At 33.3% G+C, this 20,982-nt stretch overlaps 1 protein-coding gene across 4 annotated transcripts in view; it reads left to right on the plus strand.

The window, feature by feature from the left end:
• LOC126884530 (protein wings apart-like) overlaps nt 1-20,982 on the plus strand; it is a 163,707-nt gene that overhangs the window by 86,472 nt on the left and 56,253 nt on the right. For all 4 annotated transcript variants that reach the window (XM_050650476.1, XM_050650477.1, XM_050650478.1 and 1 more), the window contains 2 exons: nt 8,535-8,783; nt 15,763-15,978. In XM_050650476.1, the coding sequence (XP_050506433.1) occupies nt 8,535-8,783; nt 15,763-15,978 (465 nt within the window). The remainder of the gene's footprint in view (nt 1-8,534; nt 8,784-15,762; nt 15,979-20,982) is intronic.

A 20,982-nucleotide genomic window follows, 5' to 3' on the forward strand; every position in this document is an offset into this window, starting at 1 on the left:
TTAATAGCTAACGGGTGTCTAGTCGGATAAACTTTGATATATGGTAACACTGGAACAGGGGCAGTTTTAATTGTGGAACAGGTTAAAAATTTGGAACGGTCAGACCACATTTATTTTGTCCGACAGAATAGACTTAAACTCTCCGAACAGAGATTAACTCTGATGCAAAAATCAGACTGCTATTTATCACCTGTCATAATTCCTGTCATTTGACATATTCTACATGTTCCACTCAATAAAACGCCCATTTGGTGATAAATAGCAGTCTGATTTTTGCATGAGAGTTTAATCTCTGTTCGGAGAGTTTAGGTATGTTCTGTCGGACAAAATACATGTGCCGTTTTCGTGGTCTGGCCGTTCCAAATTTTTAACCTGTTCCACAATTAAAACTTCCCCTGTTCCAGTGTTCCCATATATCAAAGTTTGTCCGACTAGACACTCTTAAGCTATTAACAAATTTTCAGCTTGATATTAATCAACTTTTTTTTTCATACGCGGGATCCAGACCTAGTATACAGTGTATAAGCCCGTGAGGAGGCGTGTCTGCGAAAAACTAAAAACACACCTCCTTTTCTACAGTGACCCACCTGGTACATGTTCTCTGTAAACGTAATTTCAGGTTACGCTCTGCCGTGCACCTTCATCTAGAAATTCTAAGCTACCTCTGTCAACCTCCGTTCTCTTTTTCCTACTCTCTATCTATGGTATGAAGAAATATGAATATGGAGAATCTTTTATTATACTGCCCGTTTCACCTCTCCTAATATAACTTTTTCTCTGTTCGCAAAGGCCGACGCGGCAGGCAAGAAAATTTGTAACATCTCTATGAAAAATTTACCGATTTCCGTATAATGTTCTTTTAATCTCTCTGGCATAGAGCAAAAAAATAATATCTACGTAATTTATTTTTTGCTTCATAATTATTTGGCTGACTTTACATCCACTCTTAAATTTATATATGTATTTTGTCTTTACAAAAATTTACGTTTTTTTAATAATTATGATATTTTCTATATTTCGGATCAATACTTTTTAAATGCATTCATTTTTTTCGAATCTTGAGAAACTAATAAGTATTTTGGAAAAATTTAAACGCTGAATGAAAGATTACATCAATTCCGAGGGCCGAAAGTCCGTTAGAATAAACAAAAAGTTTTTTTAATGAGATATTTGAAATTAAAAATCATACTCAATTTTCTCTTCTTTTTCATACCTGTATCTTATTAAAATAAACATTATAGAAGTTTTCAGGTCCTCAGTAATAATGTAATCTTTCTGCGTTTGAAAGTTTCATGAGTACTTATAGTAGGGGAGGAAAGTATGCTAAATTTACAGTTACTCGAGCGTTATGGGGATGTATTGGGTTTTGAAGAGTAGGTCCTAAAACCAAAAAAAGTTAGTTTACCACAAAGTGGGGGACTTTCCATTTTTTAATTTAATTTTCCATTTCCAACAATCGTTTTTCTGATTGTAGCGCCATCTATCCATAATTCGAAAAAATGTCTCGAATAAAAGTGCTTATTTTTACGTAAAGAATTCAAATCTGCAATAGAAATTGGGGGCTCCTATTTAAGATTTTAAAGTAACTTCCCACCCCACCTCCGTGGGGGTCGTGTTTGGTGCCATTCGATAGACTTTTCCAAAATATTGAATACGTGTATTTTGCAGTTTTTCGATCTGATATTCATTTTGCGAAATATCGCGGGGTTAAATTTACAACCCAACCCCTCTCCATAGGGGGTCGTGTTTGGTGTTACTCGATAGATTTTTGAAGAATATTGAACAACTATTTTTAGTTTTTCGATCTGACGTTCATTTCGCCAAATATTCGCTTTTTTGTGAAACTTTGTGGTTTGCCCATTTCCTTACGCCTCACTCAAATCGTCAGATTTTTTTAAATATACACTCTTTTGCATGTACTTAACTTACCTTATCTTAATCTGACGATTTCGAGTTTTTCTAAGGATAAATTTTTTTTTCGGACCCCCTTAACGAACTCTCCTGTATTAATAGCCAATATTTGGTAGAGGTACATTTACAGTGTACAATCTAGAGAAATTTCTCTCTTAAATTGTACGTCAGAATACACCCTATTATTTTGGATATTTTAGGATTGCCGTAAATAAAACATTTTTTCATCTGAAAACCATATTTTTCTAATGTCTTCACGAAATCGGAATCTTCTTAGTAGCAAATTACATCTTTCCAGTCGTTTTTTTCTTACATTGGCAGTAAGTCTTTGACAGAAAACTTTTTAAATACTTTAAGATAGCAATCTTCTTTAATGATTCTTACTAAAACAACCCTTACTCTAGCAATATTTTCTTCAGTTCTTGAGCGTCGCTTCCTTCCTCTTCCACTTTTATGTTCAATAGACCCATGGGTTTCCCTTAGATGTCTTAAGAACTTTACTATCGTTCCAATATGCCAATTTTTCTCAGGAAATGCATTTACAATTTTTTTGCACCATAATTATATTTTTCACGGTAATACTTAATTAATATTCTGCCCTCTTTGCTTAAAAGTGGCATTATGAATTGGCCAGTTTACTTATTTAACTATACAGTAGACACCCTCTTAACCGACCATGACGGGACCTGTCCATAGGTCGGATAATCAAAAAGTCGGTTAAACCGAAAACCTTTAAAGCCACCCTCAGAAAGACATTACATATGTAACTCTATTAAAAATATATATATTTTATGATCTATAAACAAAAAAGTAGTATGTACATATAGTCCGTCCGCTATAACTTTTCCCATGGGTCACGATTCATTTTCAAACAAATTAAGTCAAAACATAAAGTGAAAGGAACGTCGATGTGTATATACATATGTAATTAACAATATCACTTACAAGACAAATTATGAAACTTGTATGACCTCTAATCTAAAAATAGTATCATCCAAAAAGGAGTAGGGTCGGTCGGTTAAGCCGACGGTCGGTTAAAGGGAGGTCGGTTAAGAGGGCGTCTACTGTAAATATCAAACAAATTCCATGGCAGGCAACCTAATCAGTCGTGGCTTACTAAGTAAAATTGGCATATTTGAGCGTTTGAGAAATTCTTGACATTTAACAAAAATTACTGCTAATATGAGGCAAAATCGATGGAAAAGATGTAATTTAGTGTTAAGAGGGTTTCGTTCTGGTGAACATATTAGAAAAGTACTCGAATAAGATTTCCTAATTTAAGTAAGAAATGATAGTTTACAAATTCGGGATTTTTTTAAAACTTTATGGCGAAGGCATGTTCTGAACATTATTTAAATAAAAAAATGATATTTTGCGAATGCGGTAATTTTTAAAAAAGTCGGAACCTGTACGTTATTTTTGCTTCCAAATTTGCGTCATGTTGAGGACATGTTAGGCTATTAGCCCTGCAAAAAGAAATCAGATCGCCCAAAAAACAAAAAAGTTATTTTCAACTAAAAAATGTACTTCTTTATTTCGGCCCTCAGTGTATATGCCAATTTTAATAGATTCTTTAATTCGACAAATGCTCAACGCTAGCTCTAATACGAAGTGATAGTGTATTAAATTAATAAAGTATGTTAAATTTGTCATTTATCGTGGTGTCAAAAAAATGAACAAATCTTACTACTGTAAGATGAACAACACAATTATTAGATATTCAGCCCTATAACTTTTAACAAATCGAATAGAAATGACCAAGTCGAATCGTAATTACCCGAAATCGGAATGTTTAATATCTATCGCGTCATTTTTATGTTTGGATTGATATTCCGTAACTCATATCGTAATCAGTTTAAATCGAAATCTCTGACTTCTATTTCACGCGTTTCTGAGGTGGTGGCAACCTCGCATTAACCAGCGAAATTAGTGTTCTGTGACATGTTTGTTCTGGATCTAAATTTGAAATATGACACCGTTGCCATATCCTCAATGTTTTCATACTTTCTTCATACTATCCTCAAGTTTTGAAAAGTAAACAAAATATTTGTGTAAATACTGGATGCAAAAAGCTCAAAAGAGGATAAATGGTTTTAAATTAAAGTTAATTAAAATTGATATAAAAAATAAGATAAACTGATAAATAAAAAGATAAATGAAGATAAGAAGTATAAATGCTTTTAAATCAAAGATATTTAGATTTATGTTATTAATTCATTATTATTAATAAATTATTTAAAATCGATATTACTAATAATATGCAATCTTTAAGATTCGATTCCAGCTGAAATAACTGCTAAACAACTTTTCCAAAATGGCATCTTTTCTATAATTTGTTCAGACTATGAGCGTTGACTGATAAATATACAAGTATACTGGTATAATATATTTATCAATTAACGCATAAGAAGTCTATCGTATGCTATTCTTGTGCATTATACCATTCATTGAAATTGTACAAGAAATAAGCGAACAAAATATGGCAACACTGTGAATGGGAAACATTCAGATGCCAAATAGCAAATAAATAAGGTTAGGTCCAATTCATACTCGTACCTTAGAATATAAAATAAATCAGGAAGGAGTACAATGCGAAATGACTACGAGCCAGGAAGGAGGTTGCAAATGGCGATCAGCTGTCAGATTTGCTTTCTATTGCAGTGACGTACCTTTGAAAGAGGGAAGAAAAGAAATTCTTAACGATTTTATTACATCTTTGATGTTAAACAAACAGCTACAGATCAAGAGAAAATACGTATTAATATAATATTTTGTTGAAAAGTCAGTTAAATAACATTTTAATATACTAATAACTTCAGTTAATTGATTGCATATACAGGAGCTTTACCAGATGGTACGCCTATGCACACGTCTGATCCAATACACAAACACCTTCTACCTCGTTGACAAAAACTTATGAGTCATCCACAGACGTTCAAGATGGCTGGTTCCGCTAGAAATTTAAGGTGTTGTTGATATATGAAAGACTCCTTCCTGTTTTTTTATATTCTAAGACTCGTACAACATGTCTAAATGAAATATATAATTCTCTAAACTCTAAACAAATAACACCACAGACTAAAAATTAAGCAGCTAAAAAAAGGTACAAATACTATAAATAATTATAAATAAGTAGTAATCGATTATTTTTATATATAAAATATAAACGTCAAAACAAATCAAAATGCGCTTGCGTCAACCACAATTCCGATAATCGAAATCTCATCTCGACGGGGTAAATGCTGTCGAAGTGATTTCTATTCACATTACGATTGTAGAGTTTCTATTCGACTTGGCCACTTCTATCATCGAAATGAGTTACACAATAGGCATGATTATCTGCTAGAGGTCCCGTCATTTGGGAAGGCACTAATTTGCATATTATTGCACTTGTATAGAAGACGATATAAAAATTTTAGGTTGCTTCCTAAGCCACGCCTTAGCAATAAATAATTTCAATACTCAGTAATAAAATTACAATGTCAGTAACAATCTCCAACTTTGACCCTTAAATGGTGCCGTCTGACAGACTGTAGGATAAACGTATTCTAAAGATTATTCCTAGCAACTCCACTCAGTCGTCTGATTTGAAAGGAAAAATATTCACTCCTTGCAAAGTTATCATAAAAATTCAGTTTTTACTAATCTGTCAGGCCTCAAGGTCTCTGTTCGTGTGACTAAGTTGATTACGTTAAGTGCGTGTGTGATAGATTTTTTATAATATCAGTTTAAGTTGATTTCTTCATTTCTGTTTTTTATCTCTGGGCTAATTAGCAAAATACAAGGAAAAGTTATTTACCAGCAATTTTATTGCTGGAATCGAATCTTATGATTGTATATATTAATAATATAGGTATGCAAAGTCCGCAGATAGTGTGCTACTTTTTTATAAACAAAATGGCGCCCGAAAATCGTGTTTTTTTCAATTTTTGCTCTATAACTCTAAAGATTTTAACTTTACACCAAAAACACCCAAATAAAATTTCACCGTAATTAAATTCTGCATAGAGACGTGTTTTTTCCGATTTACTTCGACGAATATTTTCCCCGGAAAATGCGGGTTTTTCCAACAAAATCTTTAATTTTCAAATACAATTTTAGATAAGTAACTGTTTCTCAATAATTAAATAACTTGGTAGTATAAAAGCTGTTTTCGTATAGATTATAATTCCAGAAGCCGATGGAAATTGAATGAACAGTTTAGCAACAATTGAATTGTTAATTAAAAATTTACGGTCCCTATAATAACCACAATAATTATGATACATAAGAATAACTATGATTTTTGTATAGAAAGACACTGTTCCTATCTAGTGTACTTTACAGAATTGAAATTGTACTATTTAAGCGGTCTCAGGAATATTTTAAAATTATAAACAATTTTTTGGCTTATAAACAAATACGAGTATCTCGGGAAATATTAAATAAAATTAAATTATGAAAACGGTATTGGAAGAAAAGCGGCAAGGCGCCTTTTTTAAAAGTAAAAACGTTTAATTTTGATGAGTGGTTCCTGAGATACAACCGGTCAAAGTTGACCGGCATTTACGGCAAAGGTATAAACAATAGGATCATAATTTTTGAACCATCACCTTTTCATTTTTGTCCTCTTTCTCCACACCAATTTTCGTGTCTTTAAAATACTCATATATTATAATAATAAAAACTATCGATATTACGATTGAAAATTGCCAAAAATAGCAAAATCCCAATCAAAAATTAGGTTGGAGAAAATGTAATCTCAAAGTTCAAAATCGGTATACGTTAAAAAAATGCATTTTCTCGGCTTCCAATGGAGCAATTTTCTTCATTCTTTTTTCGTTTCCAAGTAACTCGAGTAGAGCCATCTAACTAACGCATTATTAAATGTCAAACTTGCTTTGGATTTGTTATAATAGATTAATTTATTTATAAGAAAAAAAACTACATATTTTTCCAGTTGTAGATTTTTTTTAGATAAACTTACTACAAGTGTACCTTTTAACGTTAAAAACACAAATATTCTCATTTGAAAGCTGTTTATTTAAACAATCTTTATTTAAACAAATCAAAAAGTTTTGTTATAATAAATAAATTAATTTATTATAACAAAACAAAAGGAAACAAAAAAATAATGAAGAAAATTGCTCCGTTGGAAGCTGAGAAAATGCATTTTTTAACGTATACCGATTTTGAACTTTGAGATTACATTTTCTCCAGCCTAATTTTTGATTGGGATTTTGCTATTTTTGACAATTTTTACTCGTAATATCGATAGTTTTTATTATAATAATATACATATGTTATGAGTATTTTACAGATACGAAAATTGGTGTGGAGAAAGAGGACAAAAATGAAAAGGTGGTGGTTCAAAAATTATGATCCTATTGTTTATACATTTGCCGTAAATGCCGGTCAACTTTGACCGGTTGTATCTCAGGAACCACTCATCAAAATTAAACGTTTTTAATTTTAAAAGAAGCGCCTTGCCTCTTTTCTTCCAATACCGTTTTCATAATTTAATTTTATTTAATATTTCCCGAGATACTCTATTTGTTTATAAGCCAAAAAATTGTTTATAATTTTAAAATATTCCTGAGGCCGCTTAAATAGTCCAATTTCAATTCTGTAAAGTACACTAGATAGGAACAGTGTCTTTCTATACAAAAATCATAGTTATTCTTATGTATCATAATTATTGTGGTTAATATAACGACCGTAATTTAATTAACAATTAAATTGTTCCTAAACTGTTCATTCAATTTCCATTTCTGGAATTTTAATATATACGAAAAGAACTTTTGTACTACCAAGTTATTTAATTATTGATAAACAATTACTTAACTAAAATTTTAGTTGAAAATTAAAGATTTTGTTGGAAATACCCGCATTTTCCGGGGAAAATATTCGTCGAAGTAAATCGGAAAAAACACGTCTCTATGCAGAATTTAATTACGGTGAAGTTTTATTTGGGTGTTTTTGATGTAAAGTTAAAATCTTTGGAGTTATAGAGCAAAAATTGAAAAAACACGATTTTCGGGCGCCATTTTCTTTATAAAAAAGTAGCACACTATCTGCGGACTTTGCATACCTATATTATTAATATATACAATCATAAGATTCGATTCCAGCAATAAAATTGCTGGTAAGTAACTTTTCACAAAAATGGCCTATTCTCCGATAATCTGCCCAGATTATTACTGTACCTTATAATCAACAATGTATACCGTAGTATATTAATAAATTAATTTAAAAAAGTGATTTACGCGCCTATTATCTCCTTAAAAAACGGTAGTCTGTCAGACGGCATGTCTCCGTTCGTGTGCTAAAATGAGGTCTCTCCAGTTAAGGGTTAAAGACGGTTCTTAAACCATTTTTAGATGCTCCCTAATATGCGCGTCACCTTCAACGAGTGGAGCTCTTGTTGTTGTTTGGCTCACTTCTGGTGGATGTTGTTGTTAGGCTGTAGCTGTTTGTATGACAGGGGCCCGCCTCCTCAACACCCTGCCACCGACGCCCCGCATGCTGTCACGTCCAGCGTCGGCTCCAGACGTGCCGTGGTGATCCATAATATGCAAATTAGTGCCTTCTCAAACGACGGTACCTCTACTAACTCTTTTTGACATGTATATTTTTTGTTTCAGAGTCTTGGACTGTGTACAGCTACGGTAATGTTCGTTCTCAGTCAAGATCGACTTAACATGGATCTCGACAGAGATTGCCTGGAACTGATGTTGAATCTCTTAGAATCGGACGTAAGCTATCAACAAGCTCTGGACGAGTGCGGCCTTAGTAGTGCACAATTAGAAAAGAACAAGCTGAAAGTGAGAGAGTTGTGCGCAGAAATACAGAGCCAGGGCCATGCTATGCATTTGAATTTGGAATCTATAACGGTAAGCAAAAAAAATTATCAATATGCTAGTATTGAACAATGCTCAGTGTATTGGTGGCTCGTCACCATTGCAGCGGAATTTAATTTAGTTTTTGCTTGTTTTTTATTTGGTTATTTTTTAATTGCAAGATCAGAAACACCAAATTATACCGAACCAAATAGACTATATGAGGCGCTCAGAGCAACAGTGGCCTAACCCCAAAAACGAAGTTTTGAGATAAATGCAATATTTGCATTCGTATTTACATTATGCTTTTGCCCAATATAGAGATGGTTGTGTAGACTCTTGTTAATGTTGCTGCTTTTATTGGTATATTAATCTAAAGGCGGAGATACATATGCGCTCTGCGCGGTGTGCGAGCCGCTCGCGCGCAGCATGTTCGTCAGATTAGTACGTGTTTTCAAGTGGTGCACAAACGGCTCGCACACGGCGCACCACGATCTAAATTCTGTCGGTTTTTCAACAAACGCTTTGATGGTTCGCAATACGTATTTGGACGGGTTTGCGAGTGGTTTGTTGGTTTTGGGCGCGCATGAGTTGAATATTTGTTAGTAATGGAATGGTCGGAACTGTCGGAAGGAAATATCTAACTTATTGATGTTTACCGTGGAAAATCATTATTGTGGGATCCTCAATAAAGAACCATTTAACTTAGAAACAACTTAAATCCGATCTGAACGGAAATAGAAGCTGAAATAAAAAAATGTACATGCGGACCTTTTTAAAAAATGTCAGTTCATTGTTGTACTAAAAATAACGTGTATTAAAAACAAGATTTACTATTTTATTTGGGCATAAGCCACAATTCGAGTTTGAAATCAAGTTTACTTGACTTCTCGACTTTCACTTCGGAAATAGTTATCAATATCAAAAAAATATTCATAAGCAGATATATATTATGTGTCACCGGAAAGCGAAATAGGTAACGCACGACTTGGAGAACCTATAGTTTTCTAACTTCGTGTCTGGTGAAGCAACGCAGTTGAAACAAGCGGATATATTATAATTGTGTCACCGGAAAGCGAAAAAGGTAAGGCACAACTTGGAAGACCCAATAGTTCTCTAACTTCGCTTCTGGTGAAGCAACAGAGTTGGAACAAGCAGATATATTATAATTGGGTCACCGGAAAGCCAAAAAGGTAACGCACAACTTGGAAGACCCAATAGTTTTTTAACTTCGCTTCTGGTGAAGCAACGGAGTTGGAACAAGTAGATATGTTACAATTGTGTCGTCGGAAAGCGAAAAAGGTAACGCACATCTTGGAAGAGCCTATAGTTTCCTAACTTCGCTTCTGGTGAAGCAACTGAGTTGGAACAAGCAGATATATTATAATTGGGTCACCGGAAAGCCTAAAAGGTAACGCACAACTTGGAAGACCCAATAGTTTTCTAACTTCGCTTCTGGTGAAGCAACGGAGTTGGAACAAGCAGATATATTATAATTGGGTCACCGGAAAGCCAAAAAGGTAACGCACAACTTGGAAGGCCCAATAGTTTTCTAACTTCGCTTCTGGTGAAGCAACGGAGTTGGAATAAGCAGATATATTATAATTGGGTCACCGGAAAGCCAAAAAGGTAACGCACAACTTGGAAGACCCAATAGTTTTCTAACTTCGCTTCTGGTGAAGCAACGGAGTTGGAACAAGCAGATATATTATAATTGGGTCACCGGAAAACGAAAAAGGTAACGCACAACTTGGAAGAGCCAATAGTTTCCTAACTTCGCTTCTGGTGAAGCAACGGAGTTGGAACAAGTAGATATGTTATAATTGTGTCGTCGGAAAGCGAAAAAGGTAACGCACATCTTGGAAGAGCCTATAGTGTCCTGACTTCGCTTCTGGTGAAGCAACTGAGTTGGAACAAGCAGATATATTATAATTGGGTCACCGGAAATCGAAAAAGTTAACACAGGACTTGGAAGAACCTATAGTTCTCTAATTTCGTTTCTAGTGAAGCTACGCAGTTGAAACAAGCAGATACATTACAATTGTGTCACCGGAAAACGAAAAAGGTAACGCATGACTTGGAAGTACCTATAGTTCTCTAATTTTGTTTCTGGTTGTAGGAACAAGCAGATATATTATGGTAGGGGAGCAAAGTATGCTAAATGTGCAGTCACTCGAGCGCTTTGGGGACCTATTGGGTTGTGATTATTAGGTCCTAAAACCAAAAAAGTTAAGTAAAATTTTCCATTTTAGTGGGGACTTCCCATTTTGTAATTTAATTTTCCATTTCCAACAATCTTTTTACCGATTATAGCGCCATCTATCCATAATTCAAAAAAATGTTTCGAATAAAAATTATTTATTTTTATACAAACAATCCAAATCTGCAATAAGAAACGGGGTCTACCATTTAAGATTTTAAAGTAACCCCCCACCTCACCTCCGTGGGGGGTCGTGTTTGGAACCATTCGATAGATTTTTCAAAAATATTGATAAGTATTTTGCAGTTTTTCGATATGATGTTTATTTTGCGAAAGATCGCGGGATTTGTATTTAAAATTTTAAATTTACCCCCACCCCTCTCCTTGGGGTTCAAGTTTGGTATTTTTCGATAGATTTTTGAAAAATATTGAACACGTAGTTTTTAGTTTTTCAATCTGACGTTCATTTCGCGAAATATTCGCTTTTTTTTGTGAAACTTTTTGACTCACCCATTTCCGTAGCCCCGCTCAAATCGTCATATTTTTGAAATATAGACTCTTTTGCATGTACTTAACTTACCTTACCTTAATCTAACAATTTCGAGTATTTTTAAGGATAGATTTTTTTTCGGGCCCCCCTGAACGAACTCCCCTGTGTTAAGAGCCAATATATGGTGGAGGTACATCTGCAGGGTACCACGTTTCTCCCCATATGATAATCTGACGCGCTCGAGTAACTGCAAAAATCCCCGCTTGGGCTCCCCTACCATTATATTTGTGTTGCCGGGAAGCGAAAAAGGTAGTTCCCGAAATGTTCCCAAACTGTGGCTTATTCCACATAAAATAGTAAATTGCATAAGATGACACAAGAAAATAGTTTCAGAACAATACCAAAATAAGATGTAGTAGAAGTACAGGACAGAGACATGATTATCTACAATTACTAAACGTTCGTAAGTTTCCTCTGGATCGTCAAAATGAAAAATTTTAACGAACAATAACCGCGCCACGAACGCGCGGCGCACACACGGCGCGGAGTTCGCAGCGCGGATATCTGTCTCCGCCTTAAAAATGCTTAATTTATGGCTTAGTCCACTGTTGCTCTGAGTGCCTCATATTTGGTTTCTTTTCACGAAACACAAAAAAAATGATTTATTTTTATTTTTACCAATTCGTTTTATCTACACAGTGGCTCAAACAATTTGGTGATTATTTTTTTAAATTTGAATATCATTTGAAAATTAATGTGGCTTAAAATACTGTCTGAAATAAATTAAAAGCTAAAAAATGGCGCTTATGTCAAATCAAAATATAATACTGGTGAATATGCCAAACTTGCCTCTGACGTTTATGTTGACCGCATCGCTGTAACGTTAGCCAATATGGCGGTTAAAAGGGATATATGCCATAAATGAAAAGTCGAAAATTAAAAATTGTCGTTAATGCTAACAAAGAAAATTATAAAATTATGAAGATTTGTGACAGCCTTTATTTTGAATTCATCAAAAATGCGTTCTAAGTTTCTTATCGTGATTTATCTCCTGTTTATCAGAATCATCAGTTTCTGAATCGGCTGATACTAACTCATAATCACTGTCACATTCAATATTTGGATCAACATCCTTATTGGTTTCCTTGCTTGCATTTCCTTATCCTGATTAATTATACTTGTATCCAAATCATTATCTGCTGTTAAGTTAAAACATGTGAGATCATGGCTAAATGATATTTCTTCTTCTACTATAGCGTTTGTTGGTTCTTCAAAGATAATAATATCATTGCTAAATGCTTCTGTAAGATAGACATCATAAAGGGTATAAGCTTCTAAGGGGAATATTATAGAAGTATTACGGTCAATATAATTATTCTCAGTCTGTACGGTTTTATTAAATTCGGCTTAACTCACTAGTCTCTGGATTTTTATCACTAAGATATCAATCAGCCTTATAATTTTGCACTGCTTTATATTATTTTTCTTTAGTAATGACATTATTTTCTTTGCTTTTTATTCGCAACAAAAAAATGGCATAAACGCCAAAAATTTTTAGCTATCTAAAAACAGTTTGAACTATATGCTGTAATACAAAAAGAATCTTTTAACACACTAGTACAAAGTTACAATAGAAAATTTTAAAATAAACTTTTTATATGCGTAATTTTTAAATAAGAAACCAGACAATATCTCGAATTAACATTCGGTATGCGAAGACATATTCTGTAGAAGATTTAAACTCCAAAGACATCTCTAGAGGTAGTATCCATAAGGATAGCTTTTGAAAGACTAAAAAGTAAAACTAACATTAGTAAAATTTGTATGTCCATACTAGACAGCTAGACAATTAGTACAAACTAATTTTGTTATTAACAACGTCAGTCTTGAAAATGTAGATTATATCTTGGACATAGTTAGGTTGACGAGGCCCTAAGTTTTCTCGACTTTGTTTTGTGGAATGGAAACTTGGACCTTCAATGCGACATCAATGAATAAACTGAAATCATTTGGAGTCACAAAACACGTCACAAAGAGGTTTTGAGAAGGATGAATAAAGAAATGGAAATCTTGCATACAATCAAAACAAAAAAATTGGAGTACCTCGGACATTACACGTGGAGAGAGATACAACTTGCTCCAACTGATAATGCATGGAAAAATCCAAGGAAAGAGAAGAATAGAGAGACGTAGAATATCATGGCTTTGCAACCCGAGAGGGATATACATCAAATTAACTCTTCAGAGCAGTCGTCTCTAAAGTCCAAAAAGCTACGATGATTGCCGATCTCCTAGAGGGCACTTGAAGAAGAAGATATCAAGATTATGATAAACAAAATGTACAACAAACTAAAACAAATGAATACATTGATCCCATTGACGACAATAAATAACTAGTGGGAATAATCGATTTCAAATTACAAGTAAAATACACAAAACTTTTAATAGATTTAAAAGTAAGGATGGTATATGTTCCCCGATTCTGAAGATGAGTGAATGACTAAAACACTAAATGTTATAATAAATTTAAAACACAACATAAAAAGTGTTGTCGAAAATTAATAAGCCGATTTAAGTAAAGAATTCGGAAAATACAGCTGAAAAATGAAGATACCAATCATGGTAAGAGAAGCGTGAGAGTTGACTTTTATTCCTTTTATGAGGCATTCCAACATGCTGTCAAAATTAAATCAATATGGCGGCTGGGAGGCAAACATAAATGTTATTCTATTAGTTCTTAATGTGTTTTATATCATATTACTTGGGTTTCTTTGTATTTTTGTTTTGTGCAAGGATTAATTTAACATTTTCACTGGAAGACTTAATTTAAAAAGATAATATGTCTGTTGTGTTTTGAAATGTGGAATGTGAAGTAATCAAGATAAAGTTCAGTTTTATCGGTTACCATCAGTGCTACATTTTAAGCATAAAACAAGTAAATAAGTTATCATCTGAGAGACAAAAACAACGGCTAATGCTATAAAACGTCCTATAAAAATACTAAATAACTATGTCCATATTACTTACGCTTGGAAAACTGTCTCCAGTCTTAACTCAGGCCCCTTGAGGGAAAATGGACCTATTATTTATTTTGTCAATATTTTGCTTGTACCTACTAGCAACATCTGTATTGTCTACCAACAACTTTCGAAAATATTCACTCATGTTTATTTATTCACTGCTTAAAACTAAATAAAGTCGTTACAACTAAAAACTACACAAAATCTACAACAAAATGTTCGGAAAATACAACTACTAAAAAAACTTTTAACGGTAAAAAACTTCAGAAACACTGCGATACAAATATAAATAAATTCAATTCTTCTTCTTCTTTAGTTTATTGGCCTCCACCTACTTGGGTATTTGGCCAGCTCATCGTCGCGGAATAAGGGAAAAATCTCTTATTCACTTACAATTTGGAGTTAGTATATTGTAAAATTTTATTCTTCTTCTTCTTCTTCTTTAGTTAACTGGCAATTTTGGTTGGTGTGGGAAAAACATGACAAGATAAAAAAAAATTCACGCTAGGGGTAACTGTCTATCAATAAATAATCTTCTTTTTCTTCTTTGATTTAGTAGAAATTTTGAGTTGGCATGGGACAAATACAACAACTAAACTTTTTTCAACGACATTAAACTTTTTTCTCTCAGGAGCAACTGCCGACTACTACACAATCTTATTCTTCTACTTCTTCTTTAGTTCACTGGCAATTTTGAGTTGGCATGGGACAAATACAACAAGACACAAACTTTTTGCTCTCAGGGGCAACTGCTGACCATTACACAATCTTATTCTTCTACTTCTTTGAGTTTACTGGCAATTTTGAGTTGGCATGGGACAAATACAACAAAGACACAAACTTTTTTCTATCAGTTACCCCGACCATAACACAATCTTATTCTTCTGTCTTTCTTAGTTTACAGGCATTTTTGAATTGGCATGGGATAAATACAACAAAGTCACAAACTTCTCTTATACGGGGGCAACACCTGACCATTACACAATCCCATGTTGTTGCCACATATAGGTATAATGAAAGACCCAGGTGATTACAGAATGTTTATAAAGAAACAAAATATTATATTATTAGTTTACTTAAATCTGAATTATATTTTCGCGTGTACTTTTGACATATTTTTCAAATTATTTATTATTATATATATTTATATTCAATAAATAAATTCAATGTTTGACTCCTAGCGGTGTCATTAACGTCAAAATCTTGTAATGCCCTATACCCCATAAAGCCTTTATTTATGACGCAAAATAGGTCAAATGCGTTTTTCTATTTTTATTAAATAAATTTATTTTTATCTAATAAATTTATTGATTTTTTTTTCAGGTTGGGCAGTTGGCTATGGAGACGTTATTAAGTCTGACTTCGAAACGAGCAGGGGAGTGGTTTAAGGAGGAGCTTCGGGAACTGGGTGGTTTAGAACATATCATGAAGACAATTCACGAATGTTGTCGGCAAGTTTCCGACTATGTGGTTACATGGACTGATACATTGTTAGATAAGCTGAAAAAGGTGGATAGGTGTTTAAGGGTATTGGAAAATGTAAGTATATTTTATTGTTTATTTACTCGAAAGTTATAAAAGGTAATATACTATGAAAATGGTAGTAGCATTGAAAGAGATAAAAACACTTCTTCTTAGAGCTCCCTCTTCTCAATGGAGGTTGGTGATAACAATTTTTGTAAAATCTGCTTTGTATTCAGCTGTTCTTATTAGCTGTCCAAAATTTAGCCCTGTCCATTGTCGCGTGTTTCTTAGCCACGATATTCTTTTCCTTACTAGTCCTCTCTCCCTCGATATTTCCTTTCACTGTTACTTGGGTTTATTGGTACTTATTATTTCTCAGTATGTGGCCTAAGTATGATGTTATTCTAACTTTCACAGTGTTGAAAAGTTCTCGTTCCTTGCCTATTCTATGCAGCACTTCTTTGATTGAGGTATGTGATGTCCATTAAATTTTAAGAATTCTCCGGTAGATCCACATTCAAGTGCCTCCAATTTATTTACGGTTTTATTTATGTTTTAAGGGTCATCGTCTCAACTGCATAGAGAAGATTCGACCAGACGTAGCATTTTGATAAACTTAGTTGAATTTCGAGTTTTATTTGAGAATCATATAGCATTCTTTTGATTTTTTCGAAAAATTTTCTGGCCTGTTGATCCAACATCCCAGGTACTTAAATCTATTAGACCAAGAGGCAGCGCTGAAAAATCTATTTGAATTTACTAAAGCTAAATTTTTCACAGTTGATTACTGTGAGTGTGTAGAGAAACATACTGCGGTCGGTCAAGCGAAACGTAGAACAGGGGTTACTGAGAGGGTATCAAAGTTGCTTTCCTACGGAGGTAATTATTTCCATTTACTAAGGCTGAAAATCGGTACACACATTCTAAATTAAATATAAATAAAAGTTATTATAGTCGGTCAGCTGTATGACGGGACAGAGCCGGTCGGTCGGCCCCAATAGTCGATTGAGGAAATGAAGCATTTTGGCTCGCAATTTTTCGTCCAGCATGGATTTACTTGAAATTTTCACAGAAGGTAGGGAATAGTCACAAGGATAATTTTCTATATCATGCCGCTATCATACGCTAAAACCTTGGGGGTGGTTGCCACCCCATCTCGGGGTGGGAATTTTTTATTACATTTTAACCGTGTAATTCGATGTAAAAAGTGATTCTAAAAAAAAAAAATTTTACATTTTCTTCGTAAAACTAATATTTTTCGAGTTATTCCCGCTTGAAAATAACAGTTTTTCGACGAAAAAATCGACTTTTTTAGAGGGTTTTTTGAGAATACCTCAAAAAATATGCATTTAATCAAAAAAACTGTAGATATCGAAATTATATCTTTTAGTAACACAAACCAAATTCTTTTCCTATAATATCTTTAAGACCAATACAAACCGAGATACGGCATGTTAAAGGTTAGCTTTTTTTCTCAAATGCACAATTTGAAATATTCAAAGCCAAATAATGGGAAAAATTTGCATTTTTCGAGGAAAACTTAAATAATCTTTTTTCAAGTATACAATTAGACCTTTCAAGAAATAATAATAAAACGTTTCTAGCATGAAAATTAAGCGACTTACAAAAAAAAATGTCGGTACCTGCTTTTCTCTACGAAAAAATCAGTGAAAACAACCCCCTAACTACCTTCTTAATTCAAAATTGGTCTTAACCTTTCTGTAGTTCCTTTTATATTTATATTATCAATACACGCAAGGAGTTTGACCTATTTATAATGACTAATTTTGGAAAAATTGGTGTTTAAAGAAAAAATGATTTTTTGCAATTTGGTATTTTTCACCTTTTACTTCAAAATATCTCCGAAAATACTGAAGATAGGAAAAAAATTATAAAGTACTAAATTGTAGCTTTTTTAATGACTAAAATTACCCTGTGCATAGATTTTCATTATAGTGAATAGTTAGCCAGATATAGCTGTTTAAAACCTCTAATTACCAACAAACACCCCCTTATTCGAGCCCTTTAAACCCGCACCAATTAAAAACTAAGGCATCTAACGGAATTGAATTTACAGTCTTATAGCTCTTTAAAAATCCTACAAAATCATTTTTGAGGGGTCACATTACTGAGAGGGTATCAAAGTTGCTTTCCTACGAAGGTAATTAAATCCATTTGAGATATAATATTTTTCCAAAATTAGGCATTTTAAATATCAAACTCCTTGAGTGTATTGATAATATAAATATAAAAGGAACTACAGAAAGGTGAAGACCAATTTTGAATTAGGAAGGTAGTTAGGGGGTTGATTTTTTCGTAGAGAAAAGCAGGTACCAACATTTTTTTATTATAAGTAGCTGAATTTTCATGCTAGAAACTCTTTATTAATTTTTTTTAAAGGTCTAACTGTATACTTAAAAAAAATATTTTAAGTTTTCCTCGAAAAATGCAAATTTTTCCCATTATTTGGCTTTGAATTATTCAAATTATGCATTTGACGAAAAAGCTAACCTTTAACATGCCGTATCTCGGTTTGTATTGGTGTTAAAGATATCATTGGAAAAGAATTTGGTTTGTGTTACTAAAAGATACAATTTTGATATTTGATTAAATGCATATTTTTCGAGATATTCTCAAAAACCCTCTAAAAAAGTCGATTTTTTCGTCGAAAAACTGTTATTTTCAAGCGCGAACTCGAAAAATATTAGTTTTACGAAGAAAATGTAAAAAGCATTTTTTTCTTAGAATCACTTTTTCCATCGAATTACATGGTTAAAATGTAATAAAAAATTCCCACCCCCGAGATGGGGTGGCAACCACCCCCAAGGTTTTAGCGTATGATAGCGGCATGATAAAGAAAATGATCCTTGGACTATTTCCTACCTTCTGTGAAAATTTCAAGTAAATCCATGCTCGACGAAAAAATTGCGAGCCAAATGCTTCATTTCCTCAATCGACTATTGGGACCGACCGACCGACTCTGTCATACAGCTGACCGACTATAATACCTTTTATTTATATTTAATTTAGAATGTGTGTACCGATTTTCAGCCTTAGTAAATGGAAATAATTACCTTCGTAGGAAAGCAACTTTGATACCCTCTCAGTAACCCCTGTTCTACGTTTCGCTTGACCGACCGCAGTATGTTTCTCTACACAATCACAGTAATCAACTGTGCAAAATCTAGCTTTAGTAAATTCAAATAGATTTTTCAGCGCTGCCTCTCCGTCTATATTGACCTGTTCTAAAATGTGCTCATTTAATGTGCAAGGTTGAGGTACATTTTGGTTTTTTCTGATTGACTCACTTTGGTTTTCTTAATGTTTATTTTCATACCAAATTATTCACTGGATTGGTCCTGTCAATAAGTCGTTGTAGACCCAAGTTGGAATCCGCATTCGACACCGTATAATCGGTTATTTACGCCATTCACCTCGACTCCATCCTTGCAATCCTCCAGTGGCTCCTTAAATAGAAACTCGTGAGTAAAAATTAAATAACAGGGGTGACAGAACACATCCTTCCATCCTAACTCTGGCGTTTTGGTTCCAGCACAAGTTTTTTGTAGTTTGACGTCTTTCTCGACCGACGTCTTGCAAACGTGCTAATAGTAGGTCGTTTTTTACTCTATCAAATGCTTTTTTGAAGTCTATGAATAATATGAATATATCTTTCTGATGGTTGTAGCATTTTTGGCCAGAACTAGTAAACTGAACAGGGCTTTTCTCGTTCCCATGGCTCTGAATCTAAACTGATCGTCTCTGATGATTGTTTCGCACTTTTTATAGATTCGGTTATGTATAACTTTTAATAGGATTCTACTGCATAACTCATATCTGACAGAAATTAAGTTTTCGTATTTAGTACATTCATTCAAGCAATTCACCTCGCAATTCTAAAGGCCTTCATGGATTTATTTGAAATTTTGAGAGTAACTCAAAAATGATGCAAATAACAAACCTGACTTTGTGCCAATGTATGCTTCCACCCCAGGGGTTAATGCCACCCTTTCTTGGGGGTGGAAATTTAAAATTTCAAAATGCCACCGGGAATCGATAGAGGATTGAATTTTTTGAAGAAAATGTAGAATAATTTTGTTTACTTAACTTAATAATTTCTGAGTTATTCGCGATTGAATATTCCAAAAAATCACGTTTTTCAATTGTTCTTCGAGGATAACTCGACAATTATGTATTTTCAGGAAAAAATCATCCTTATTAAGATTGAAACTTATAAAAAACAAAGACACTAGTTAGTTTTGATTAAATTTTTTGGATTTAAGCAACTTATGAGTGAATGAAAACGAATTCTTTGTTTTTCATAAATTTATGCAAAGATTAGAGCTCAAATAACGGAAAAATGATTAATTTTTCATAGAAAATATTAATAAATATTTTTAAAGTACTTTTTCAGACCTTCAAAATAAGCTTTGACAAAAGCATCTAGCATGAAAATTAAGCAAGTTATGACGAAAATTAATCAAATACCTCGAATTTATAAAAAAAAAAAATGACGGTAAAATGTATGCCATGTGCGGCAAAATTAAGAGGATCGGTACGTATTTTCGGCTGCAGTGCTATTCAAATGGGGATTCATTTTTTTCGAATCCTGAGAAAACTAATAAGTATTTTTGAAAAATTTAAACGCAGAATGAAAGATTACGTTATTAGCGAGGGCCGAAAGTCCCTGAGAACTTCTATAATGTTTATTTTAATAAGTTACAGGGGTGAAAAACTAGAGAAAATTTAGTGTGATTTTTAATTTCAAATATATCATTCAAAATAAACTTTTTATTTATTCTAAGGGACTTTCGGCCCTCGGTAATAATTTAGTCTTTCATTCTGCGTTTAAATTTTTCAAAAATATTTATTGGTTTTTTCAGGATTCGAAAAAAATTAACACAATGCCGTGGTAATATTTTCCAAATCTATCTTTGTCTTACAACGCACTCAGCCGAATATAATATTGTCAGCATATTATACAGTAGGAAAAATGAAAGAATACCCATGAACGAACATATAAAACACGCTGTATTTTCCTGTCACCGTGTCATACAAAAAATTGGCCAGCGCAAGTAC

This window comes from Diabrotica virgifera, chromosome 5, assembly GCF_917563875.1.
Source record: "Diabrotica virgifera virgifera chromosome 5, PGI_DIABVI_V3a".
Lineage (NCBI taxonomy): Eukaryota > Metazoa > Arthropoda > Insecta > Coleoptera > Chrysomelidae > Diabrotica > Diabrotica virgifera.